General features: G+C 40.5%; 1 protein-coding gene across 4 annotated transcripts in view; it reads left to right on the top strand.

Moving 5' to 3' along the window:
- Positions 1-293: 293 nt before the first annotated feature.
- Positions 294-27,725, top strand: part of USP24 (ubiquitin specific peptidase 24) — a 61,910-nt gene continuing 34,478 nt past the window's right edge. For all 4 annotated transcript variants that reach the window (XM_077182558.1, XM_077182557.1, XM_054638307.2 and 1 more), the window contains exons 1-17: positions 294-810; positions 12,782-12,947; positions 13,909-13,976; positions 15,262-15,405; positions 15,907-16,029; positions 16,908-16,943; positions 17,514-17,579; positions 19,081-19,146; positions 19,955-20,029; positions 20,737-20,895; positions 21,992-22,106; positions 22,620-22,723; positions 23,854-23,961; positions 24,424-24,519; positions 24,638-24,799; positions 26,628-26,735; positions 27,349-27,498. In XM_077182558.1, coding sequence (XP_077038673.1) covers positions 505-810; positions 12,782-12,947; positions 13,909-13,976; positions 15,262-15,405; positions 15,907-16,029; positions 16,908-16,943; positions 17,514-17,579; positions 19,081-19,146; positions 19,955-20,029; positions 20,737-20,895; positions 21,992-22,106; positions 22,620-22,723; positions 23,854-23,961; positions 24,424-24,519; positions 24,638-24,799; positions 26,628-26,735; positions 27,349-27,498 — 2,052 coding nt within the window. In that variant the 5' untranslated portion in view covers positions 294-504. The remainder of the gene's footprint in view (positions 811-12,781; positions 12,948-13,908; positions 13,977-15,261; positions 15,406-15,906; positions 16,030-16,907; positions 16,944-17,513; positions 17,580-19,080; positions 19,147-19,954; positions 20,030-20,736; positions 20,896-21,991; positions 22,107-22,619; positions 22,724-23,853; positions 23,962-24,423; positions 24,520-24,637; positions 24,800-26,627; positions 26,736-27,348; positions 27,499-27,725) is intronic.

Raw genomic sequence — 27,725 nt, 5'->3', positions numbered from 1 at the left:
CCCGGTCCCGGTCCCGGTCCCCATCCCGATCCCCATCGCCATCGCCATCGCCATCCCCATCCCCATCCCGGTCCCGGTCCCCTCACAACGCCGCCCTCACGCGCCCCCTCGGCCCCGCCCCCTCCCCACGCCGGTCCATTCATCCTCCAGCCTCCCCCATCACGTCACGCGGGCCCGGCGGGCGCTCCCCGGCCGCGGCTCAGCCGCGGCTTCCGGGCCGGGCCGGGGGCGGGGCCGGGGCGGGGCCGGGGCGTGCGAGGGGGCAGGGCCGGGGCGGGGCGGGGCGACCGCCGCGGCGGCGGCGGCGGGAGGGGAGCGGCGCTCCCGGCAACATGGCGGCGCGCGGGGCGGGCAGCGCCTGAGCCCGGCGCCTCTCGGTCCGCGGGGCTTCCCCGCCGGCCCTGGCCTCCTTTTCTTCCTTCTCCTCCTCCTCCTCCTTCTCCTCCTTCTTCTCCCTTCTCCTCCTCCTCCTGCCCCTGCCCTGCCCCGCTCCCCGGCGCGGCCATGGAGAGCGAGGAGGAGCAGCACATGACCACGCTGCTCTGCATGGGCTTCTCGGACGCGGCCGCCATCCGCAAGGCCCTGCGCCTGGCCAAGAACGACATCAACGAGGCCGTGGCGCTGCTCACCAACGAGCGGCCCGGCCTCCACTACGGCGGCTACGAGCCCATGGAGAGCGGGCAGGGCCCGCCGGGCGGGCACGGCTCCCCCGCCGGCGGGCAGGGCCCCCGCGGCGGCGACGGGGACGGCGGAGGCGGCGGGGGCGGCTTCGACCCGCCGCCCGCCTACCACGAAGTGGTGGAGACCGAGGTGAGCTGCGGGCGGGCGGTCCCGGGGCGGTGGGAGCCACCCGCTGCCATCGGAGGTCGGCCCGGGCGTGGGGCCGGCGGGAGGTGCCCGGGGACCCTCCGCCACTCCCCGGGCCGGGGGCTCCTCATGGCCCCGCATTCCCCGCCTGCCGCCCGCCCGGCGCGCTCCCCAGCCCGTTCCCTGCGATCGCTGCAAGGTGAAACGCACCCAGGGTTTTCCTTGGCATTCCAGGAATGTGTGGCTACCGTAGGGCTCTGCTTTTCGCTCCCCCTCTTGTGCCTTCTTGCATAATTCCGGTGACTAAGGGCTGTCTATTTTTTTGAAACTGTTTGCACAATGTGAAGGAAAGTGCAGGGTGGGTATGACTTTACGTACAGTTTTATTTGGGTAAGCTGAGCGTAAGTTCTGAAATAGGAACCCAGTGAGGTCAAATGTTTTTTCAGAACAGAGCTTTAACTCATGACTTAGGGCTGTGATGTAGATAGAAGTGCTGGAGAATGTCAGCCTTTCCTAGGTTCTCTCCTTCCTCCTTGTTTGCCTTTCTCTCTCTTCCATCCTCTTCCAGAACTCTGCACCCTTCAACCAGCAGATACACTCAGGGTGCTCTCTTTGCTGTCCGGAACAGTCTTGTAGTGCTTTCCTATAAAGTCTTCTCCTCCTCCTGGTCTTTTTCCCAAAACTTCACAGTGTGCTCCTAAGAAAAGTGCTAATTAGTAGTGTCCAGACTGTGGGACTCACGGGGGTGAGAACAGCAGAAAGCCCCTCTTGTGTGATACCAAAGGGCCGCCTTGCACAGCCTCTGTCTCAAGAACTGCTCAAGAGCAGATGCTTAAGCCCGTGAATAAACCCAGGGAACCTCGTGTACCCTCCCAGGCTCCAGTGACGAGTATCCTGAGGGTTTTCTGTGCATGCCTGTGTATGTGTCCATAAATAAATTCGTGAAGAATCCATGGGCGTATCTGGTGCGTAACTACACTTGCACAGATCATCCGTATCCGTAGCCTCGGCGTACTGACGTCCAGCCCTGCGGAATAAAGATAGGTGATCCTGCTCCCTGAATTAACTGGGTTAGGTCCTGAGCTGCTCTAAGCTGCTGATGTGTGCTTGTGGAGTAAGGTGATCCCTGGGATGGCACGTGTGCTGTGTAGAAACGGAGCTGCTCCTTAACGAACCTGACTGAAGCGCCAGGGAACTGCTTTCCAACCTTTCCTGTGAAGGATTGAGGGTGAACGAGAGTTCTTGTTGGCATTTGGGTTGGATGTAGTTAGAGCTGGGACAGTCTGGCTTGTCAGTGTGACATTTCGAGTGAAGCTGTCAGTGTAAACTTCAGAGAAGTGCTTTTTTTTCCCCGCTCTTGTTCCCGTTACAAATGGCACTTTGACAACTCTCAGAGGATTCTCCCACCCCCCATTATTTCATCCTGTATTTCTGATCAAATGTACTTATGCTTTATAATAGTTTCCTATGGTACTCACCTTCTTGTTTGCTCTGACTTGTGTTCTTTTTAACCCACAGGGGGAAGTCAAAACATTTCATTGTAGGTAAATCACTGCACAGAGCAGGCATTTCAGAAGGATTGAGGTGTCTTGCTGCATGAAATTTTATATAAATTCATGCCTCAATTTAGTAATTGGATTCATTTGCAGATGAGCATCTGTCAACTCCTGCACACGTATGCAAAACAGTATTTTTGTAATAAAAGAATTATGTCTATAAAAGTCCTGAGACTGGAATTGTTGCCTGTGCATATTTGTCTAACACTGCAGTACAATTTAACAGCTTTTGACATACATTTTATGAAAGGGGGAAAGTGATATATCATCAGTTCTTGGGGGTTTTTATTTCATCAGCTGTAATCTAGCATTACATTTAATAAGCTGCAGCTATTCTTTAAGTGGTTAATCGTAATTAATCAGGTTAATCAGTAGTTTTCCATTCAGCAGAAGCTTATGGCATATGAAGCTGTAGAGAAAGCCATTGCAGAAGCAGCTATATTATTCATTGTAGTCATACACATTATGGTGAAACATATTGTACCCCATGCTGTCTTGTGGTAATTCAGATGTTATTTCTGGTTTTCTTCCTCTCGGTATCATCTCTCTTTCTAACAGCTCTTCAAGTGTGTATTCTTCCTTCTCTTCATAATGCCAGTTTTAACTTTTATTCAGTGGGGAGGAAGTGGTGTGTTAGATTTTTGGATTTTATATATCAGCAATAGGAGATAAAGAGAAGATAAATCACAGGAGAAGAATTCTTAGAAATTTTCCCCCAAGTAAAATGTTCCAATCTAATGCTTCATGAACAAAAGTTAGGATTAGATTTATAATTTAAAAATAACAAGATTGCTTCAGTCATTCTTCAAAACGCGTATAACAGGTCTGTACTTGGAATTTATGTGCTTTTTTTGGCTGAGCACACTTTAGCATGCATATAAGAATAGGTCTATGAATGATTAAACACTTTACATTTTCCCTAATCAGTAATGAATCCATTATGTTTGCATATGCTTATTTGGTCTCTATTACATAATGTTAGAATCTGTTCAGCATTCATGTGGATCAAAGAAAGGCTTGTCTAGTGGTTTTCTTTGAGAGAAGCACAGCAACCAGATACATATCATACTAGTTAAAGCATGTTTTCTTTAGATAAGATTTTAAAAATCAGTGTGAATCTTTTTTCAGTGGTCCAGGCTGCTGATCTTCAGGGCTGTCTGAAAGTGTTAAAGAAGCCTGAATTTGGAGTAACTGGCCCAGAAGCAAGATATCTGCTGTGAGCTGGCCCAACATATGCCCTGTACTTTCTTTCTGTATGAGGCTTGAGTGAAGGTGTGCATAAGTTTCAATTTCATGAGGTTCAAACCTCAGTTTCAGCGGGCTGGTGTTTCCCAGTTGCTTCAGTTTTGGGTTAATAGCTGTGGCGTGCCTTTGGCATTGATGCTGGTAGCATGACCACACTTAACTCATCAAAAGGAAAAGGCCAGACAAACTTGGGGGCTTCATTTCATTTGTGCAGTCTTCCTAAAACCACGGGAAGTTCACCTTGAGGTTTCCAGCAGCTTGGAAGTTTTGCCCTTTGCAGCAGCAAACCACACTGATAGACTGAGGTCACCTGCTTTTCCAAGAGGCAACTTGGTGTGTTTGACATAACTTCTGTGTTTATGTCTGTTGACAGAAGCAAATGTTGCAGTTTGGCAGGAATGTGGGGTTTCTGTGTTTATTCCTTAGGCGGCATGCAGATTGTCACGGTGCGATTCTGTGCCGAGGGAGGCGGGTGAAGGATGCCGTGCTCATCTCTTCATCTGACTGACAGATAAGCTGCTTTATCAACTGCTGCTAAATCCTTATAATTTAAGACAAGACTATAAATGAGTGTGATGACAACGTCTGTCAGTCTGTCCATGAATTGCCACAAGTGCCACAATTGCTGGCTTTCATGAGTTTGAGAGGAATGGGGTGGAGAAGAGCAGGCTCAACAAATGTGAGGATTGAAATTGCGGGGAGGGACAGGTGAAAATATTAAACATATACCAGTGGTTTGTATAACCTTCACTAAAACAACCTTAATTTACTTTTAAAACAGCTTCTGAGAGCCATTACTATGACCTTTTAGCTAAATTGTGATGAACAGATTATATTACCCCCTGGCTATTCCTGTCCCCTTCAGCATGTGCTCTTTTGATTTATGTGTTTTTAGTTGAACTGGATCAAAAGCTCATACATGCCAGATTTTACTAGGTAAGGTTTATAATAAAACTTGTCCAAGATTGCTTTTAAGGTGCTGTTTGACTGCAAGAGAAGGGATTTTGTGAAAAAAACAGGCCGGCAACCGTAGTGAGTGCCAGTGCCAGGAACATTCTCACTAGTCATGCTGCAGAACTGTGATGTTCAAACCCTACCTCTCCTCATTATTAAAGCTCAGGACTGAAAGCATTTCTGCCACAGATGTGCTTTAGCTTTTAATGTGTAAAATGAGGATAATGGGGTGTGCTTTATTAGGAGAACCATGGACGTTAGGCTTGTGGAGTTCTTTGATCTTTGAATGGAAGGAGCTGTATTTATTTAAAGACAAAGAAGGTATTTAGCCTTCAAGCAAATGAGATGGATTTCACGCTACAATTCTGCACATTTAAAGTCAGTCTTCTCTCTTGTAAGTAGTCTTGAGCTTTGCAAAAGTGAGTATTTCTTGCATTCTCATGTGGAAGTTTTACAGAGTGGCTTGTCTACGAATTGGCCTTGTAAAACAATTAAGCAATCAAATAAAGCTCTGTGGTGGATTCTGGGATCGAGTCCCTGGCTGGATGCCATCAGAATGTCAAGTGGAATTAGTATTTTAGCACTCCTGGTTTTCAGCATCACTGTTTTCAAAAATGAGTGGCCCTGGTGTGGAACCTCTTTCTATATTCTGATTCCATTAACACTTCCTTGAAAGCATTTGAAAGAAAATAACTCTGAGTTTCATTCTTGATGTAACACAGACTAATAGAGATGCTACGTGAAATTAGGGAAGTAGGGGTGATACTGAGAGATGCAACTGGTTAATTTTAAACGTAAGCTTTGTTTTGAATAACTCACAAAGTCATTATCATGTAATGTGATCGTTAGAGTAATTGCTGGATTGAGAGGAGCACTCTGTAATTACTGGTTCATTGGTGAAGGTGATGCCTGCAGGGTCAGTGAAGGTGGGAGACAGCTCTGTGCAGCCAAATTCTCAGCTGGGCAGGAAGTGTTTCTGGTATAATGTCCTCTGGAAGCATTTTTTGGTCATCTTCCCAGTTTACAGTGCTATTCCGTGGCAGCTGTTTAATAAGGAAGTGAAATACTGAGGAAGAATGAGAATAAAAACAAATTAGCCAGTGTTAGAAGTTAATTCCAGCAAATCATTTGGATTGCTTTTGGATTAAGGAACAGTAGCTCTTTGTATGAGGAGGGCAAAGAGGAAGTGCCTGTTTCTTTTGTAAGCTTTTATTTTGAAAAAAACATGTATTTGTGCTGCTGTAGGAATAGCCTTTGGTATATATGTTTCAGGGGCCAAATTAAAAATTAATTTTAAAAGCCAACGTTCCCAGTGTTTCTTGCCACTTTATCTTCCTGCCACTACTTTGCAACAGTTCTGTTTTTTCTGATGCCCAACAGAATGATCTTGAGAGGCATTTAAAGATTTTTTTTTGTATTAATTAGTCACACCTTTGGCATTACACACTGTCAAAATCAGCTGCTTTGTCAGTTCTGGTTTCTGTCTCACTATACATCAGTATAACAGAAGTATAGATGAGTGTTTAGTAGCATTATTGAATTAATTTTCCTTCCCAGAGCCTGACCTTTGGTCACTAAAATGTTCCAGTAAATACTTTATGTAGTGGATCTGCAGCACTTCTCTATTAATTCCTGGTGTTTTGGCAAATGGAGATACAAGTATTGACTTAATTTTAAGTACTGAAATGTTAAGCATTTGTGATTCATTGTTTTATTGTTTAAAAGCACAATGTTTATCTGATATCACACTAAGTTAATCTGAGTTATTTGGAACAAGCATGAGGTTTTGTGCTTATGAAAACTCAAGGGTTGGGAGCAATAATGGTGTTGACTCCGAGTCTGGCTGTTTGTAGTTACACGAATGGAGTAAGTTTTTAAATATATCCACAGACAATAGTGAAAACACATGGAAGATAAGTGTTTTCCTTGCTTCCTTATGAATGGCATTCCTAACAGTGCTTTCCATGACCTCTCCCTCACCTGCAACTTATCAGACTTTGAAATACGTTGCCAAAAGTGGTTGTAGTGAATCTCTGCCTCAGATTTCACTGAATGCTGTGGTAATAGTTGTATAAAAGGGCAAAGAGGCTCCTTGTATTTTTGAAGTTAAATGGAGGGTTTAATTCAAGTGCTATTTTTACACAGCCTCGGTTGTTTTGTTTTGCTGTGATGCTCAGGACTATGTTTATCTTTGAACAAGCAGGCAAGTACATCAGGGAGTATTGCCTGGTAACATCACACCATCACCCTGGAAATCAGGGAGAGAGTACAAGCCATGTTTTCAGAAACTCTGAGTTAATCCTCAGCTTTGCTGAATTTATTTTTATTTTTCAAATTCATATTGTGTTCTTATTCCCAGTCTTACACAGGTCTTGGTTGTGAGAGATGGGGGGCAGAGGGAAGGTGGAGCCATAGGGTTTTTCTGGTTATAATTTGTTATAATCCTTTACAACTACTAAGGGTTTAGTCTAAACTCTTAGTAGCTGTAAAGGATTATAACAAATTATATATATCCATGCATCCTTGATGGTGTCCTAGTGCAACTCTCAGTTAAGGTCAGTGTCTAAAACCTTCTGTGAGAAAGTTCACTAAATAAATTGGATTTTTCTTAGGACATCTCTATGACGGAATGAGAGTCCAGATCAACTTCGGTTAGGCGTAGTCTGTAAAATAGGATTTCTTTTCCTTTAGTAGTAGACTGGTATCATCCTTTTATATTGGCATGACAAAATACTAGCATTTTTTTCTTGTGACAAGACTGTATTTGTTTGTGTAAAGTAGTCCATAGTAGAAATTTCAAGAGCTTCCTTTCTATGAAAAAAGAACAAAACAAAACATCTGTGTATCTCACCAACAAGCTTATGTTCTCTTAGCAGAACATAAACAACAATAAACATTCCTATCTGTTGCTGCACTGAAAATTTTTGCATCCCAATATGTTTCTCTGGATGAAAATTCAAGGATGAGATTCTGTATCTCTTTAGGACTTAAAACAGTTTAAAAGTGTGACAATACTTTGCAAGTAAATGTCTGCTTGTCAGTAAAACATTCAGGAAATCACTGTGGGTTTTCTTATTGCCAGATAAGAAACATAACGTGGAAATTCCATACATGACACCATTTTTTGAGTCTTACTAATACTGACATATTCACAAGAGGAGTCCAAGCTTGCTCTTAGCAGTGTGGTTCCAATGGGTTCAATCTGAGTGCAGGAACAGGCAGCTAGGAAATACTCTCCAATTTTGTTCCCACATCTGCCACTTAACAAGAGTTGAAAGTTCTTTAACCATCTGAAATACCAGTTTATAAAAAGCGAATAGGTTACACATATGAAAATGTGACAATTTTTTTTAAACATTCAATACCTTGTTCTTAGTGTTTATGTGTAAGTGCAAGGTGGTAGCTTCGAGGTATTTGAAAGGCTTTGAATTCTTACACTTGTGTTTGAGTTCTAGGTATCAGAATATCCCCTTTGAGGAGTTAATTAACAGAAAGAAAGGTTTGACATCCAGGCGTGAAACTAAAAACTGCTTTAATCAATAGTCTGGCAGGTGGAGGGGCTGTCAGGTCATGACTTCAGGATTCATAGCTTCTCCCACAAATTGATGGGGACAGTACATCAGAGCAGAGAAATGCTCTGTTTTTCTGGGTATTTGATGTATTTCTCTCACCTTGCCTCCACCTGAGCATTGCAGTGCTCTGCAAGCACTTGTGAGTGGTGCAGCAGTGCTGGGCAGAGGGGAGCATCCCTGCTGGCACTTGGCAGCTGGAAAAGCTGTAGTGTAGCACTGGAAAATTGATTTCTTCATGTTGTCTATGTCTGTGATTAAAAACTGAAAGGTGGACCTAAAATTCTTGTCAGCTAGTTCTGGTTTTATGCATTTTTTTCATTACTGCTTTTCAGAGCAGTTAAACTTTGTCCTGTTTGTAGGTACATAGTAACAAGGTTTTGTGGTTGCTTTTTTTTTAAACAATGCAATGAAACTTCAAAAATCTGTTTTCTTGGCTATAAAATGATGGTTATTTTGTGAAAATGACTTATTAGAGAGGCATGAGGTGGAGGTACCTGCTTGGTCTGCTGGTGTCTTAAAAAGTCTGATCCTGTTGCTTGTTGAAAGAAACAAGACTTTGGGGTTTTGTTTCCTAAGTTATACTGGATTCAAGAGCACATAATGTGATTTGGTGATGGTGATAATAGATTCTGTTGGTAGCCTCCTATCAAAATCAAATTAACTAATTTAAATTATTATTTGACTGTAATTTCATTACTAAGGCTGCCAATTAGAATCAAAACAAGTCTTAAACTCCTTGTTATTTTATGTAAAGTGACGGGTATGGGAACTGTCAGTGGCTTTAGTTAAACAGTGTTTGATGAGTTAATTAGCTGAATACTGCATGAGTACATTTTGAAGCTTTAAACTGTGACCTTTTGGCAATTAAAGTTAAATCATATTTCAGCTTTTGTGCTAATCTTTGTTCTTTGTTACTCTTCAGTAAAAGGTTTTATGCTACAGATTTAAGCAATGCTTTATTGATCAGATGTTGAACAATTTTTGTTTATTCAGCCTCGCAAGCAAATCTGGGAGGTGCCAGGTCCCCAGAGAGGGAATCTTGAGTCAGTGCTTGAGCCTGTTCCTGTGAGGGTATTTCTCCTGGGAGCATGTGTGTGTGTTTAGCCATAACTGCATTTTCACACCTTGAAAATAAGCCAGAAGAGCCAAGACTGTTAGAACGAGGGGCTCTTCAGGGCTTTTGTGCAATAAGAGATATATCAGAAAGCATGGAAAACTGTGTTAAAGGTTTGTCAGCTGAAGTTTGTTGGTGTCACTATTTCAGCTGCAGAAAGAGTCACAGATTTATGATGTGCACTATGACTTCCTACTGCAGAAAACAGTGATTGTAATGGCCTTTTAGACAGTTTATCTTTGGATGACCCCTTGGTTTCCAGGAGTAGGGCTGGGGGCTTTTTTTGCTCTTTGCTATTTTATGGAAGAATATCTGTACAAATCCTTACCATGTTGGGGGCCAGTCCAGTGCTAAGTCTGTTCAGATTAGAATTGCAGAGTCCTGATACAGATCATCATCAACTGGCAGACACCATTCTGAAGTCACCTATTTGAGGGGAGGGAGCTACCTCTTTATATATATTTATTTAGAAACCAGCAAACAAACCCCATGTAACTCCCCAAAGCCAAGATTCAGCAAACCCCTTTTTGGGTGGCTTTGACATAGCCTTGTATCCTATTTACTTTTGCATGTACCATAATTTTTCTTCAAAATCTTGTATTTCCTCCTTTGTCAGTAGAGTTTGCAGTGACAGTTCCTGAGCTCCTCAGTTACATGGCATTAATTATGGTGTTCAGGGCTGTGTTACATTTGTGAGTGTCAGCAGAGAAGTGAATTCTGCAGGCTGTGTTGGAGTGTGAGGTCTGTGTGCAGATCTCCAGCCAGCATAAGATGATGCAAGAACTGAGCTGACGTTTCACCTTACTGCAGCAGCTGCTGTCAATAAATCCCTCACTTTAAAGAGCAGTGCCAAAATTGATTTTAAAATTGGGTGGTGAACAGTTTGGGCTTTTTCATGTGCAGAAAGACACTAATTATGAAAGAGCAGCAGTAAGTCTTTAAAGAGACTGTTTCTTGTGGTGGATTTGGTTTAAGAAACACAACTCAGTCTGCACTAATATAATGTGAACATAGCTGTAATCTCCCAGAAACGCAGAGTGTTCAATTTATTAATGGTTTGGAGGGGAATTTGGGTTTTAAACTGCCTGGGTGTGTGTTTGAGACTGTCACAGGTTTCACAGTCGCTGTGGAGCTATGTGGATGTGATGTGTTCTAAAATTAATACATGAACTCGATACTTTCTGCACATGGTTTTAGTAGCAGATCACTGTCAAGCAAGAAGCCTCGTTGCCTCTAATTCCTGGAAAGTGCCAAAAGCATGCTCCTTCAATGCAAACAGCTCCCATTACTATAGGGCAATATTCCAAATACCACACTCATTTTTTCTGTAAAACCATCTTTTCACTGCTCTGTTGGTAGACTCAATCTAGCAATAGTCCAGATGTGTTCTAAGCATAATTTAGGGTAATGTGGGAGCTGAATGCACTGTGAAGAACATGTATTATTTCACTTTCCGTGTGAATTTCTGTGTCATGGACCCTGGCAATCACTTGTGTGGAAACAGGCAACTAATGAGCAGCATTGCTGGGATGCAGATGGGAAAGCAGAACAAGAAGTGGAGTTTTTCATCTCCAGTTGAAGGTCTGCTATTGCTATTCTGCACCTCTTTAGATACCAGTTGCTGTCGCAGCGTTTATTTAATGTGGATGCTTTCCTCCAGGGAATGAAGCAACTGTTGCTCTGTTTCTGTAACATTTGTTGAAATGTTGTTTTCCTTGGCTACAAATGGAAGCTGAACTGTAGTCCTTGAACACCCAGCAATTGGGTGTTTTAAGTTATACTCATTCTGCCTTTATTATACTAAAAGTTCATTCCTGCTCTGTTACTGTGAGCACTTTCTTTATAACTGCACGCTTGTTTTCTGGAGGAAATGATTTTGTTTTCTGCATGGGTGTTCTTTACAGAAGCTTTATAATTAACTGTTTAATTTCTAAAAAATGCTTCTAAATAATTTCAATGTCTTTTCATGGAGACCTTCAAACCACCCTTCTCCAAAACCTGTAGTATTTAAACAGGGTGTGATTTGCTAGATGGGAATTACATCAGGCTTCCATGCACAGTGCTGGATCAGGTGACCACGGTTTCTGAAGCTGATATTCAGGTCTGCTAAAGTACAATCTCCCATAAAGACAAACTGTTTAGTAAGGGGTTGGAGAAAAGCAGCACTTTATTTCCCAAGCACCAATATGTGTTTTTTTCTAAGCAGTGTTCTGCTCCTATAAATTGTCCTGCTGCTCTGCAGAACATTAGCGAGCCCAGCCCACGTGCTGTCCGTGAACTTTAAAGGTTAAGCTCTGCACAGTTGCTGTTCGCTTGGCTTAATAGTTTTGAACCATTATGAAAGTGAATGACACATTTACTTTTTAAAACAGGTCTAATCCTACAAATAGCAAATGCAGTGAGAGAGCTGGAAGCACACTTGTGTGAATACATTCATTTTGTTCTTGGTATACCACCTCCTCCAGAGTTCAGTTCTTTTGCTTTATTCCTTTCTAGTTGTTGCACTCACTTTCCTGACACTGTCTGGTTTTTACTTTGGAATGTGTTTCCTGCTTGTCCTTCCTCCCTCCATGTCCCTGGCTTCTTTCTCAGTGGGATCTTGTTACCATCACTGCTCTTGTTTTCCACTGTCCCTGACAGTGGCTCCTGCTCGCTGCCAGGCCTGATCCAGACATTCTGTCCTTTCTCCTGCTGGCTTGGCCTGCTCTTGTGGAGGCAGGGAAAGGTAGTCCATGTGAACTCTTTGACACATTGGGTACCTGGCATCTATGAGAGGTTAAAAAATAAACAAAAGAAAATAAATGAATAACTTGTCCACTCTTTCTTTGGCGCTGCTGAGGCAGTTACCTCATATGGCACTTGGAGGAGAGCAAGGGGTAATTCTGTGTCCTGTACACAGAAATAGCTGCTCTTTAGTGCCCCTAGCAAGGAAACCTGTAAAGCTTAGCTGCAGTCACCTGCTTGCCTTTTCCCTCTTACCTTCCAGAATATTTGCCAGTAACTCATTATGACTTCAGGAGAAGGATAATTACATTACCTTGTAGGACAACTATATTTGATGTAGGTTTTTCTTTAGTAAAAGAAAATCTTGATGTACTGAAACAGTATCCAGTATTTCTAGAGTGATGGGGTGAAATGGACTTCCCTTAGAGTAAACTATTCCCATATTCTACAGGAGTTGTTGAACAGAGGATTAATGTGCAGATCTATGGAGATCAGAATTTGTACTCTACAGTCTCCCGGGGACTGGAAGTACTTATCACCTGGCTCTAGGATCTGATATGCTATGGAACAAGATTTGCTGCTTAAATTGGCAATTAGTTAGCAATTAGTTATGTAAACATGGTACTTATCACCTCCATGAAATACAGCCAGGTATGTAATCCCTTCAATTCAAATTGAAATATTCAATTCTACTTTGAAAAACACAAGCAGCCTCAGGGTTGAGAATTTGACATGCTTGTTACAAGCACAGCTGCCTTTTCTAAACCCTTTAATGTGTCTAGGAAACTGTTTCGCTTGAACTTTTGCAGAAAAACGATGAAAATGGGAATTGCTCTGGTGAAGGGATTGAGTTTCCAACAACCAACTTGTATGAGCTGGAGAGCAGAGTTTTGACAGATCACTGGTCCATACCCTACAAGAGGGAGGAGTCTCTAGGCAAGTGCCTAATTGCATCCACCTACCTGGCCAGACTGGGTAAGTTCCCTTTCACAATTACAGAGATTATCTGTTCAGAGGGTGTTGGGCAGTTGTGTGTTTCACTTTCATCTTGCTGCTGTTTTCTTACACCCTGCACAACAATCACATCTCTGGGAAAGTGTTTAACAGTGAGCTGTTCTACCCAATGCTGTAAAAACATCATTGATCTCTTTTCTTTCTCTCTAAAGTAATCTGTTTACTTAACTTTTTTTCAAAAATGGCACACATGTTTCTTTATGTTCTAATAATTGTGGGAATTGCATCTTTTCAGAGCTAAATTACTGACTCTTTTTTTTTTTTTTTCTTGTGCTGGGTATTTTCCATTCATAAAAGCAAGCTATCATCTCAATCCCTGCTGTACCATTCTTGTATAAGTGGTTGCTTTTCCCTGGTGAAGTGCTTATATTGCATTAGATCTGAATTTGACTCTACTTATTCAGTACTTTGGCTGGGGTTAAGAGTGTTATGGAGGCACCACACCCAACAACTGGTGTATAATGAGAGTACAAGATAGATTTTCAGTCATGCCTGATGGCAGACTAAAGGAATGTTGTAATCTCTTGGAAGAATAGAAGTTGTTAAGTGGTTCTGGTTTGCTTCTCTGTTTCCAATCTGTGTTAAAAGGCTGTGCTTTAATTTGGTTTTGGTGGGAGGCTGGGAAGCATCAGTAAGGTATGAATTGTATACTCTGAAGTTTACCAGTTACTTATGGTGCTAATAATGCTTGAAAAACCTGTAAAAGGTAATGGGAAATGAATTCTTAGTTCTGAAAGGCAGGTTCTCTCAAGTCATGCTTTTTGTGGCTTTAAATGCAGGCTAGTTATGAAGGAACCAATAACACTTTTACTACTGCTAATTTGGGTTGGTGTTCCCTCAAATTTGCAGCAAGGTCTCTGAGGTCATCTTAAAAAGTAATTTTTTTTAAATACTGTTAAAAAGCACTCTCTTTTCTGTAAAGGTCTTTCTGATTCTGATGAGAATTGCAAGAGGTTTATGGACAGATGCATGCCTGAAGCATTTAAAAAGGTAAGTAGGTACAGTAGGCCAATTCAATGTTTCTCTGTGTTGTTTGTGGTGGAAATAGTGTTTTGTAATCCAGACTTCAGGCAACAGCTGAATGGGTTATTAAGATTAAAATCACACTCAAAATATTTTCCTAGATGAAAATCATAGAAATTTAAATTTAAATCATACAAGGTCCCAAGTCTGTAACTCTGGCCAACTTCAACTAGGGTTGCTAAATTCTTTTCACAATCCATTTGGAATTTTATCTTTCACCTCAGTTCTCAATGCATTTTCAATGCTCTGGGCTGTTGTGAATTTGCTTTATAGAGCTCCCCAAACTAATTGACTTCCCACTATTCCATCCACTTTAGGTACTGCCTAAATTTCCTGCCCAGTATTTGAGCCATATGTATAAAAAAAAAACCATACGTACCCTTTAAAAAGTTACTTTGTCCTAGTGTTAAGATACTGAGAATATTACTTCATTTAAGGAAGGCAGAAATTTAAGGGAAAAGTTCTTTTTCCATTTAATTATCAGAGTACTAATCTTACATACAATAGTTTAACATCACTTGGTATTTTTTGTATATGAAATAAACAATGTAGATTGTTCTTCAGAAGGATAATCTGTAGAAATCTAAATTCAGGATGTGCTGAAGTACAATTTGCTGAAATGTTTACAAGAAACTCTATTAATGGTACAAAAAGTGATTGTATTTAAGCTATTAAGTTTTTTATCTGAAAGCAGAAATTAAATGAATTTGCAGATGGCAGCCAAGTGTCCTTTATAAACAACCATGAAACCAGATTTAAAGAACATGTTTCAGTAGGTGGGAGCAGCATTAAATACCTCTTTCTCCTGGTACATGTGCTTTGTTTTCCAATAGAAGCTGCTCAAAAAGTGTGAATTGGTAAATGGTTACCTCAGCTGAATCAGTGCAGCTTTATGGTGCCTGTTTCAAGATTTAATAGTTGTGTGTTCAATCTGCAGACAGATTCATTTCATAGTGGTTGTTCTTTGCAAAGGTTACAATCTCTCCTAGTGCATGCAAATGGAAAACGCTTAGATAGATTTTATTTTCTGTCATAAACTGTGATTTAAGGTGTTCTTCTGCAAAATTACAAATTGAGTTAACTCTTAAGCCATTAGTGCAGAAAGAACATCTGAAAACTACTCCAAATAGTGATGAGTGCATTCCAAGAAAACATTTATTCTGAAAAAAGAGTCACAGGAGTTAATAAATTTGTCCTTGTTTGTGATTGTGCTCAAACTTTTAAACAATTGCTTTTATTTTTTCTTTGTTAGCTGTTGACATCCAGCGCTGTTCACAAGTGGGGAACCGAAATCCATGAAGGAATCTACAACATGCTCATGCTGCTGGTGGACCTGGTTGCAGAGAGAGTAAAACAAGATCCTATCCCCGTGGGCCTGCTTGGTGTGCTTACAATGGTATTTGACCCTCTGATGCAGTTTCTAATATCTGGGTACTTGGCATTGTGTATTTATGCAGCTGATGCTTTTTCCAGCTGTTTAAGTTGTAGTTCATAGTCTTAAAATCTGCAGCCATTGCTTGCTGCAGGTATTTTACCTCCAGTATTCAATTCAAAGGAGTGGGTGCTGTTAAAACTTTTGAAAACTAGCAGTTTAAAAAAATATATATCACATTTTTGTCATTTTGCTGTTTGTTTTTTAAAACTGATGCTTTGAGTTCAGTTCTCTGTTTTATGGACCTCTGGCTCACGTGGTTATTGGATATTGGATGTATAAAGGCTTCAAAATGCTTTATGTGTTGAGAACTGAGAGGCAGCAGCAGGGGGCTTGTATTCAGCTTTATTTTTTGCTAGGTCTTTAACTGTCAGCCAGGAGAATGCTCAGCTGAAACCATTATCAAGATAAGTTTTGAAAGTACTATAAGGCAAGCTGTTCATTGCCATGGGCTTTTCTTTGAAGGCATTTAATCCCGACAATGAATATCATTTCAAGAATCGAATGAAGGTGTGCCAGAGAAACTGGGCAGAAGTCTTTGGGGAGGGCAACATGCATGCTGTCTCACCCATATCCACTTTTCAGAAGGTAAGCATGGCCATGCCCTAAAAACTAATTTTAGGGTGGATGTCTTTGTCTCAGATAAGATTATTTGTGTAGTATTTGTAAGACAAAGTTTAAATATGTCACCAAGAATTACTGCAAATAGATGTGGAGTGTATGTTCATCTGTAGACATTAATTTGTGCTCTCAAATTGTTCCAATTCTCTGTTAGAGGCTACATTTGGAAATGGGTGAACTTTCATGTCTAAAGTAGCACAACAGTCTGTGTTTTGCTTTAGACATGAAGCACATAACGAGTGGATCTGTGTATTTAAGGATTGACATCTGTTTGGTTGTTGAGTGTGAAATGACCAGGATAACTCCAAGTGTTCAGTTCTAGTAGAGAATTCAGGCTTTTCTGACAGCCAAGGATAAAATATCTTCAACTCAAACACACTGGCAAGGAGGCAGTTTTTGAGGTTTGCACTGTCTTGTCACAGTGGTTCCAGATGAGTAGGTCCAAAACAGCATCAGTGGAGTTGCTTTCTCCTTCAGGAAACAAGTTTGTGGCTGTAGAAAGAATATTCTCCATCCGCTGCTTTGGGGAAGTAATGTTCCACACTGCTACAGTGCTATAAATACAGTTGCTTGTGAGTCAGCAGCCACAATGTGATCTGTTGCCACAGCACATGGGCAGTGATGTCAGGCAGAGTCCAAAACAGGATGATGCTCATGAGAACCAACCAGAGCTCTAGCTACACTTAATACAGGAGCTGTTACAAACACTGTTTTATTTGTGTAACAGTGCATCCATTTGAGGCGTGGGTTTGTGGGGTGAATGTGTGTCCAAATGTCTGTTTCAGAAGACAAATGTTTAGCATTGATGCTGCAGCTGCTAATTTGTTCCTATTCTATTGTTCAAGGAACCTCATGGGTGGCTGGTGGATCTGGTAAACAGGGTAGGTAAATGTAAACCAGAACTGTTGTCACTTGAATTCATTGGTCTTCAGGGGTAATTTCTTCTCCCCCCTCACCTTGCCCTTGTTTTTTCACTCATCACTTCTCTGACAGCCACAAAAAAAATAGTGTGAGATTTTAATCCTGCCTTGTAAAATGTAGCTTGTTGAGTTGCTGCCTTCTCCCTTGAGCACCTTTACTCTAGCATGGGATCTATGACTAGAGGAATTTGAGAGCCCAGCTGAGGCTGCAATCAAAGGTTCCCCAAGGCAAAACTGCCAGTCCAGTCAGCTGTTGCTGTGTGGGGTCTACCTTTCTTCCCTCCATCCATTTTTACTCAGGACAGAGTTTCTAGCTTGATGCTTACCCTGCTGTCATGTATAATTGCATTGCATTCCCCAGTGCGCCCCTGCATTCCCATGAAAATATAAAGCTTTCTTTGGATGGGATGTTCCATGGTAAAGGACACTTGTTGGCATCTCAGGAACTGTCAGTAGAATATTTTCTATAATCTCTTATTTAAAAGATAAAATACTGGAGTTCACTGTGTAATACTGATTATCTTATTTCAGTTTGCAGAGCTGGGTGGATTTTCAGCAATTCAGTCCAAACTCAATTCTGAAGATATTGAACTTGGGGTAAGTCCATCTTCTGTCATGAGACTTCTCCCTTTCCATTTTACCTTTCATGTAGAACCAGCAGTGGCCCTTTTGGCAGTGCTTTTACCTTTTCTTTGGTACCAGAGCAGCACTCCCACAGAGCCCTGGAGAAGTGCTGTCAGGCTGGAGGTCAAATGAGGTTGTACATAGGAGTCCTGACTGAAGAGCAATTAAGACTTCACAGAGAAGAGGAGAAATTAGTGTACCTTGCTGCTAGCATTCAGCCTTCTGTTTAGACATCAATCAAAGTAGTTTTGTTGTATGCTCATCAGTATGTCCCTGGTTTTCTGTTTACTGCACCCATAGCTGCATTTAGCTGCAAGCAAATTGACTTCTGTCATTTATTATAGAAATCACTGTTAAGGGAAAAAATCCTTAGGAAGACAGACAGTGTCTAATCCTAAACAACTTTTCAAGAGCAGTGTCTTAAAACTGACTGGTTCAACAGAGCTAAGCTATTTTTGGTGATGAAGTCTAACTTGGTTAGTTTTAGCTTCCTAACCTATATTCAGGAGACTTCCAATTCTTTCAAGCTTTGGAGAATGAGGAGGCTAAAGGAAAACTATGTCATCTGGAACCTTGTCCCCCAGTATAAAATCAGTCTGCTTCCAGTGACATGCCACTTGGAGGGAATTCAACTTCTTTTCTTGGGGTACTGATATTTTCTGCTTTGTATTCAGATAGATTCATATGTGAGCTTGACAGAAGAATAAGGAAAACCTTGATATACATGCCAGTTCTGTAATAGAAACTTTGACTTGACTTTGTTTAATGATTAATAACTGCTTGCTTAGGAAGGAAATCTGGGTCAGCGTCATTAATTTGGGCCTTGGATTGCACTGCTGCACACTCAGTTCCACAATTCTTGATCCAGTATGAAAAGAAACTGATTTTGATATTATTTATTGGCAAACAAATGCTTTTATACATTTAATTTCTTGACGATAGATACCACTTTAAAATCACGCATTGAAGAGATCTTGACATGTATATGACACATTTACAAAAGCTTTCTCCCACGTATTGCTTTGGGAAAGAAATTTGCCATATGGCTTTAACCTTAAATTTTGCATTCACACTTTTGATTGCTGTAGAGAGCAAGCAAAATGTGATATGTTCCTTTCCGTCTGTTTATTTCTGTGACTGAAACAGGATCTGTCAGAGAACACTGAACAGAGTGATGAGAGGACCAAGATTAGTGAAAACTGGGAAGGCATTTTTTATTTCAGACAAAAATATATAACACATACTGTATGCCATATATAATACATAGCACATACTCTACTGCGTGCCATAGAGTAAATCTTTCTTAAACCATGTGTTGTTGTAAAGGACTTGCACACCAAAAACAATCAGAGCAAGTGACTGGAAATACATAATATAAATGATACTTGTTCACCTTTATTTGCCTTTTAATCTATAGATTACTATGAAAAGATTCCTTAAATATGCACCTAAATACTTGCTGTCTTTCTTTCAGGCAATCTCTGCATTGGTTCAACCATTTGGAGTTTGTGCAGAGTATCTTAACTCTTCTGTAGTACAGGTAAAATGTCTTTGTTATGACTTGTAAGAGGACTGAAAATTAATTTCCAACTGTGTTGGTGTGAAACTGGTGACTAATTTAAAAAGCCTTCAAACCTCACGTTGCAGAAAGTACAAAAACCATTTTGAGCACGCTGAGGTGATGAGTAAAGGGTTCAGACAATGTTCAGATACATTTTCCAAGCAATTATCTGTAGTCATGTATCTACATCTGCAGCAGTGAGAAGCTTTACCACTGCTATTAGTAAGCTTCAGCAGTAGAAACCATGTGGGGAAAGAATCCAGCCTGAAGGATGAGTTTTGCTTTCAGTTTAACTTTCTGGCTAAGATGAAGGACATGGATATGAGAGTTTACACTGCAAAAATTGTGGTACAGGAAAAAAATTCACCGGGATCTCTTTGTATGTGCAAAAGTACTCCAGGTCTCACTCCTGCCCTCACCACCCAGAACTGTTGACTTAAGTGACTGAAAGACTTTATTTGAAGAGGATGTAGTTTAGAAGCCCCTGGGAGTAAGAGAAGCACATGCACCTAATAACTGATGTGTTTTTAGAGGTCAATTGGTCTGTCTGTATTTGCAAACCTGCATTACAGTGGTCTGAAATGGGTTCTTACTCTAATTGCTTTTTATTTTCCTGGACATAGCTACCAAGATAGCTTTATCTTTGTTGTAGGTGTAGCTTTCTCTCTAAGGCAGTGGTGAGCTTTCAGCTAAGTATTTCCTTTTGCTGCAGTCACGTCTTTCAAGTAATGCAATTGATTTCAGGAAGCATTAAAATGATTGTCATGCCTTTTCTCACGTTCTTTAGCCCATGCTGGATCCAGTCATTCATAAAATGATTAAATATGTACAGAATGTAGAAGAGAAGGACTTGAAAGACAAGGTAATGTTTTACATATTAAATATTTAGGAAGAACTTCCTGCGTGTCTTGGAAATGCTGTCAGTGTAAATTAGAACAATAGCTTTCTTCTCACTGGCAGGAATACAGCCTGTTCTGAATTCTGACTGAATGACATAATGAAAATGCATTTATCCAATTCCATTCAATACCCTTTTCAGTAAATACCTGGTTTATGACCCTTTCTTAAATATTTTGCTGCTGTTGCTGTCAAATTTTTTGTTTTGTTGGTCCCCTTGTGCAGCAGCTTCTCTGACTCAAAGATATTTATGGACTTGCAGTCTGTTAAATTCATATTACTGTTGCAATAGCTGTTTGCTTCTGAGAATTTGGTAGTAAAGTGGCTGTGTAACTTGTGGCTACTTCCTGCATTACCCTGAATTTGGCATTCAGTTCTATTAAATTGTCTTGACTTTTTACTTAGTTATAAATAGTTAATTTCAAACAAGAAAGTATTCATAGGCTGTTGAACCAAAGGAGAGCAATGTACCAAATCTGAAGCTTTAACCAAAGGTTTCATTATCTTAAAATTTCTACTGCACAAGCAATACTTTCATATGTAGCAGGTACTGTGTTTTGATTAACCAGTCTGTTTGGTCACTAAACCTACTCTCTGTGAGTCACTGACACCCATAGCAGAATAACAAAAATACCAATGCCTCTGTTTGTCCCTTTTTTGTTGTTCAAACAGAGGCTGGTGAGTATCCCTGAGCTCCTGTCTGGGATCAAACTGCTGTGTATGCGCTTCCAGCCTGACCTGGTCACGGCGGTCGATGACTTGCGACTGGACATTCTGCTGCGCATGTTGAAATCCCCCCACTTCAGTGCAAAAATGAATTCCCTCAAAGAGGTAGGTTGGCTTTTTGTCTGGCTCTGTGTGTGCATGAGAGCATGGGTTTGGGTAGGATGGGTTGTTAATAAGCCACTGAAACCACAGCCTTAAGTAAAGAGATGTTGCAATATCTCCTTGCAAGTTATGTTGCCTTAGCAAAAGCTCGGTTCAAAATAAACACCAAAACAAGTTAATATAACAGGAGTTATTTATAGCATTAGTAGCCACTGCAAGGCCTCCCAGTTAGACACAGTTTGAGAAGTGCACTATTCTAAGAAATGCAATTTTAGATTGATTTGTAAGCAGTGGTCTATGCTATCCATTGAATATTCACTCTGGGATAATGCTGCGCATCCTGAGATATATCCCATTTTTCTTCTTTCACTGAGAGGAAACAGAAGAAGAAACCAAATGGGACTTAAAACCTGTATTGATGTTTTAGTCCACTCATGTCATGTCATTGCACTACATAATTGTAGTATTTTGTATTGTATTTTTTATTACAGTTGTATGTAGACACTATAGTGTTTCAGAGTCCATCTTTGCTGCTTTTTTCCTTCTCTATTTATGACACTATTGAGATGTTAAACCTCATTGCTGTTTGGTTCTTAATCATAAATGCTATGTGTATCCATGGTGAATTTATAAAAGTGCAGCTTTTGAAGATTTTAGCAGAAAAGTGCTTTTTCTCCCTCGAGTGAGGAGCCTGTATCAGTTCAGTATTGGATAAAAAGTAGGACACTGATTTGAGTGTAACAAGCAGAGGCCTGAGATAACCTACTTCTGGCATATCCGTAGAAAGATACCTGGCAGTACAGGCCAGCTTTTCTATGTCAAACTGAGAATAAGATTCTGTTGCATCAGAGACTGATGACATGGTGTTTCTGGTTAGGAATTTGCCTTTAAACAACTTACTAAAAAACAAAACCAAAAAGTTAAAAAGCCAACCCTGCAAAAAACAGCCAACCCAAAAAATCCCAAACACCTTCTGTACTCAAAATACTGCAGGATTCACACTTAAGCTTCATCATGAGCTTTTTGGAATAGATTTCACTCTATGTGTGTGATGCAGGTGGGAATTCTCTGTTAAAATCTTACGTTTTGCAATTTTTAGGTAACAAAATTAATAGAAGACAGCACTGTGTCCAAGTCAGTGAAGAATGCAATAGACACAGACCGACTGCTGAATTGGCTCGTGGAGAATTCGGTCCTGTCAATTGCTCTGGAAGGTAAGAACTCTCCCAAAGCCTTTTGGCACGTGCTTTGAAGGACTTAAATTTAAAAATCTCATCTCTCCCTTTCAATACACTTTAATGAGCACTATTAACCAGAATTCAAGGGTTTTGTTGTCTCCAAAATAAAGTAAAATCCTGCAAATTCTGTAACTATCATCTAGTCCTCTGTTTGACATCTGTGCAGATGTCTTCTGCTGTACTTGGGGTTTTTTACTCAAAGTTTGTATATTGTTAGCCTCTAAAAAAGAGAGAAAAGAGGCGTTTTCCTCCTCAAGTAGTAACATTCTGTAGGAGTACTATCAGATGTATGAAGCAAAACAAAATAAAAATAGAAACAGCCTTGTTCTTTTTCTTTGTACTGATACTTGTCTGTAACAGTAAAGAAAGACCTTCCAAATGAAGATAGCTTTGTTCTCCCTTTTAAAGTAATTCGTTCTTTTATATAAATTTCATGTATCTAATATTGTTTGAAATGTATTCATTGAGTTGCCTTTCTTTGTTTCACAGGTAATATAGACCAAGCACAATACTGTGATCGTATAAAGGGAATTATTGAACTGCTGGGCAGCAAATTATCTTTAGATGAACTCACTAAAATTTGGAGAATTCAGGTAAGCGGTCAAGGCTAGGCAGGTGCTTTTAGACTGCCCTACAAACAAACATTCAAATTAAGGGATTTTTAAAAATAATCTATACATCTCCATTGCAATGTGGAGATGTTGAGATCTTAACAGTATAATTAGTGCGAAGATTTCCTTCTACTTCTTCCTTTACCATGTAAAATCAATTGTTGTGGCAATTTCTTGTATCACAGCTGCTAAATCCTGTAAAGAAGTTCAGCTCTTTGCAGTGAGTGTTAAGGGACTGCAGAAGTATTTGACTTGGCATAAGAGGTTGTCAGCCTGAAACAGGTGACAGGAATATTTGTCTAGACCAAACTAGGATATTAATGTTTGTGGCTGGAGGTATGGATTTAAAGTCAGAATGTGACTGAAAGAGAGTGGGCTCCATTCTCATTTACCTTCCTGTACAGACATATAATTGACTGACAAGTGATCTTTTGGCACTCTAAAGATATTCAATTTATTACTGTGTAGGGAAGGTGGTTTGGGTGTTTATGTAAGTGACACATGGAAACTTTGACAAGAAACTAATCTTCCACTGCAGGAAATGGTTTTCTTCTCTGTGCAAATGTTGATATTTTAGACTAAACTCATTGAACACTGTCAGGTCTGCAGTTTGTGTGGCATGGTAGCAAGTCTTTAATGCTTAGCAAAGTTGAAATGTGATTCTAGCTCCCTCACTTTTGTTCTTTAATAAAAAGCAATACTTCCTCCCCCTCTCTGGCTGTTGTTACCATGGTGCTCCCATGCGTGTGGGAGATTTTGTATTGCTCATTTTTGAGTAAAGCCTGGAAGAGTTTCAAAGATTCGACACCTCACACGTGAACATCACCAAGCAATAGAAAAGGTGATGTTTGCACTGCTGCCACTGCAGCAGCTTAAAGCTGCTGTAATGATGGCAGACTTGTAGTTTCCTGCTTTAGAATTACTTCCAAAGACTTCTCAGCCAGGGAAATGAGGAGCACAGACAATTTACTCTGAACTTGTGTTTCTACCATGTCAAAAGCTGCTATTCTCACTCATTAGTGTGAATAATGCTAGGATAATGCTTACATGAAGGTTTTTATCTGGCTTGCTTGTGTTGAAGACCTACCTTCTTGTGTTTTCCTCCTTTTCAGTCAGGACAATCCTCCACTGTAATTGAGAACATACACACCATTATTGCTGCAGCTGCTGTGAAGTTTAGCTCTGACCAGCTCAATCATTTATTTGTTCTAATCCAAAAGGTAAGTTTTCACATGAATTTGCCTCCCTTAGGAAGAGAATTAATGAGATGTGCTTGTGCATCCAGCCTACTGAAAGGCAAATACCTTGAATACATTTGTATTTTTCTATATCAATGTAAAATTTGCTATTAAAAACCACTTAACTTTTATGTTAACCCAGAAGCCTAATCTGCTACTGTTTTGCTAATTGACTTGGATTTTAAGTACATTAGATAGCCAGTCCTAAGGGACTTAAAGTGAGATTTCATTGTTATATTTAATCCCTAATGGTATTTTAAAAAGAGTTGAGCAAATTAGTGCAGTAACTCCCAGCAAAAGAAAGAAGGAAATACTTACAGCGGAAACATGCTTGTTTGTATTTTGATTTTCCTGCAGTAAATCAAATGTGGATTATATTTTTGTGTACACTTGAGATGTAACAATCTGATAAGATGCTCTAACATTGATTTCTCTGCTGTCCAGAGCTGGGAGACAGAGAGTGACCGAGTGAGGCAGAAGCTGCTGAGCCTCATTGGGCGCATTGGCCGAGAAGCACGAGTGGAAACAACCACTGGCAAGGCAAGGGGATGGTTTTCCTTTTGGATTTTTGATTTATTAAATGTAGATTTTTGTTTATTAAATGTTGCTAGGCTCTGTACTTCCTAGGTTCTGACTGTCCTTGCCCTTCTTCCTGCAGGTTCTGGAGGTACTTTGGGAGCTGGCTCATCTTCCAACGTTACCGTGTAGTCTTATCCAGCAGGCCTTGGAGGAACACCTGACAATCCTCAGTGATGCTTATGCAGTGAAAGAGGCAATCAAAAGGAGCTACATCATCAAATGCATAGAGGATATCAAGAGGGTTGGTTTATTATTTTATCTTTTCCAAAATGAAATCTTATCTAGCCTCGATGTTGCCCTTTTCTTTCAAGATGCACAAATTGTGTGTCCCATCTGTAAGTTCTTACCTTGGGGAGTCCTCGAGAGGGGTAGGCTTTGTGTGAGCCACTTTGTTGATCATGAGACTCATAGTAAGTCTCTTGCCTTTGTTTTAAGCAAATTTTCAGCACAAGGAGTGATCAGTTTATGGGAAACTACCAGGATGGGCCCAAGGTTAGAATTTGCAAATGGAACCACTGTAAAGGTATGTCAGTATTTTAACTGTCCCTTTCATGTGAAAGCCTAGATTAGTTTATTTTGAGTAAAGCATGTGTTCTGGCATGACCATTCAGTCTCAAAATGCAAATCAATATTTCAATTGTAGTAGTTTTGTATTTTAGTAAAATACTTAACTCTTTTCCTGTAACATAAAGAAGCCATTCCCAAAGCTGCCTGTTCTGTTTCCTGGCAGCAGCAGAGATGTGCATGGCTTAAAAGACTGCATATATTCTCTCCTGCACTGTTCACATAGCAGGCAGTTTTTCTTCAGGCCTGCAGGAATGCTCCTGTCTTCTTTTTTCAGTTTGAAGTACTGTAAATAAAGAAAAAGGCTTGTACTTTATTGTTCATTTCTTTAATGATAAATTAGGTTTTGTCTGTGTTACAGTATCTGTAGAGGATTTTAGATGTTTAGGAGGTATAGTATGTTGGTTCTTCATATTGATCACACTTCTGTGTGTGTTCATGAATATGAATTTCAAATCTTGGGTTCTCAATATCTGAAAGTTGTAGGGTTTTTTTCTTTTGGATTTTCTCTTATGCTTTCTTAATCTCATTCCTTTTAATTATATTCTGGCAAGGGCTTTTACATAGATGCTGCAGTGGGAAACATTAACAAAAGCTGTGATTGTAAACTAGAAGGGATTGGGGTAAATATACAGCAGACTTCTAAAATACATGGTGTTCTTATTTCCCTTGATTAGGGAAATGAAGACATAAACTGGGAGGGAATGTAATGTCAAGGCAGCTTTCTCAAATTTGTGAGGGACTCTTCAGTGGAGAGCTCTCTTATGGTTAGGTTCCTTCAGCCTCTCTGAGTGTGTAGGTGGTATTTGGGTGTTGTCAGTGTTTAAACCAGACATCACTTCTCTGAACAAGCAACCTCAGTGCTGGTCTGTGTGGTCAAACTTTACAGAAAATGAAGCCTCCCAGAAAAGTGATGAGCAGTTCTAAAAATGAGGTAGGAGGGTTATTCTTCGTAGGATCTCTTTCAAAATGCAGCTTAAGTGTCCTTTGCTTCCTATCAGGGAGCTGCTTGCAGCACCAATCAGAAATTTCTTGTCTCTTAAGCCTCAGTAGTATTTGAAATGCTTTCTTCTATTGCTCTTCCTTTTGCAGTAAGTGATATCATTTGACTGGATTTGCCCTTTTATGCCCTTTTAGACCTGTTTAATCTCCCATAATTGAGGAAGGTGGTGGTTGTCATCTCTCCCTGGTGCAACTGAGCTCTTTTTGGCTACTTAATTTGCATGTTCTTTAGCAAGGAGCTGGCACTTTGGGCTTAATAATAGGGATAGCAAAATGGTATATGTGTGTATCAAGGGACTTGTAGAAAGTGAAGAAGGGCACTTTGAGTGTGTTTGAAAAGAGAGCAGGAACAAGTTATCTGAAGCCAGCAGAGGTGGTAGCTGTTCTTTTGAAACAGCAGCCTTTACAGATATCATTAGGCTTCCAGGAGTCTTAAGAGGAAGGTTAATCTGTTGTTGAGCACATACCAGATGTGTAATTGTTTTTACCTTTCCTGCTGCCAGTCGTCCCAGCACAATAATCCTCAGTTTGTGTGGGTGGTGCCAGCCCTGCGTCAGCTCCACGAAATCACGCGTTCCTTTATTAAGCAAACTTACCAAAAGCAAGACAAGGTAAGGCTATATGCTGGCAAGACTGTTGAAACTTTTGTTGTGTCTGTGTAGCTTAGCCAAACGTGGAAGTTTAAACTTAGAAAAAAAAATAGCTAATAAACAATTTTAAAAGTAGTTTAGTGATGTAGCATAAACAGACTGTTGGAGTGGAGGTGCTGTGCTGTCCCTTTGTGAGTGTGTGTTTGTGTATGTATAAATCTGTTTGCTGTGTCAGGACTAATTTGTTTTATTCTCAGCTTTTGTAGAATAATTAACAGGCATGTTTGTGTTAAGAAATGAACAATGGCTAATGTTTAGACCAGCTGCTTTGTAATTGAATTGACATTGACTCTTGGAAAACAGACTAAACTACCAGCAATCATGAGTGCTGTTAGAGTGGCTGTGTGGAGGTGTGGGACTTTGCAATCTGCAGCACTTGTATTTCAGCACAAGCTGAAAACACCAACATCAGGGGGGTTGGGTGCTTGGTAAGGGAACAGCTGACTCTGAGTGGGGGTACATGACTCCTTCTGCTAAGAGATGTGCATCTGTAGAAGAGCAAATTGCTGTGTGTATATCCCTGTTTAACCATCGTTTTAAAACCATCTTTTCTCTCTTTTATTTTATTGCCAAGAGCATTATTCAAGATTTAAAGAAAAACTTTGAAATAGTGAAGTTGGTGACAGGAAGCTTGATATCCTGTCACCGTTTGGCTGCATCTGTGGCAGGCCCAGGAGGGCTGGTGGGAGCAACACTGGTGGATGGCCGATACACCTACCGGGAGGTACTGGATTTCTTTACCTTCTTATTTCAGTTTTAAAATTCACTGGTGAATAATTAATCTAGTTTTTATTTATAGTTCTACTACTTTTATATGAAAGCTTGCTGTACCCTCGTTATTATATAGAATAAAGCTGTGTAAACATGACACAAAATTACAAAATTCCTCAGCAAAATTTCTACCTGGTGCAAAGTAGATCCCCCCATCCTAGGATCTGTTGTTGCCAAGCC

Source organism: Agelaius phoeniceus, chromosome 8 (assembly GCF_051311805.1).
Source record: "Agelaius phoeniceus isolate bAgePho1 chromosome 8, bAgePho1.hap1, whole genome shotgun sequence".
Classification (NCBI taxonomy): domain Eukaryota; kingdom Metazoa; phylum Chordata; class Aves; order Passeriformes; family Icteridae; genus Agelaius; species Agelaius phoeniceus.
The sequence above is the reverse complement of the archived record's forward strand: the minus strand, read 5'-3'. Positions and strand labels throughout refer to the sequence as shown.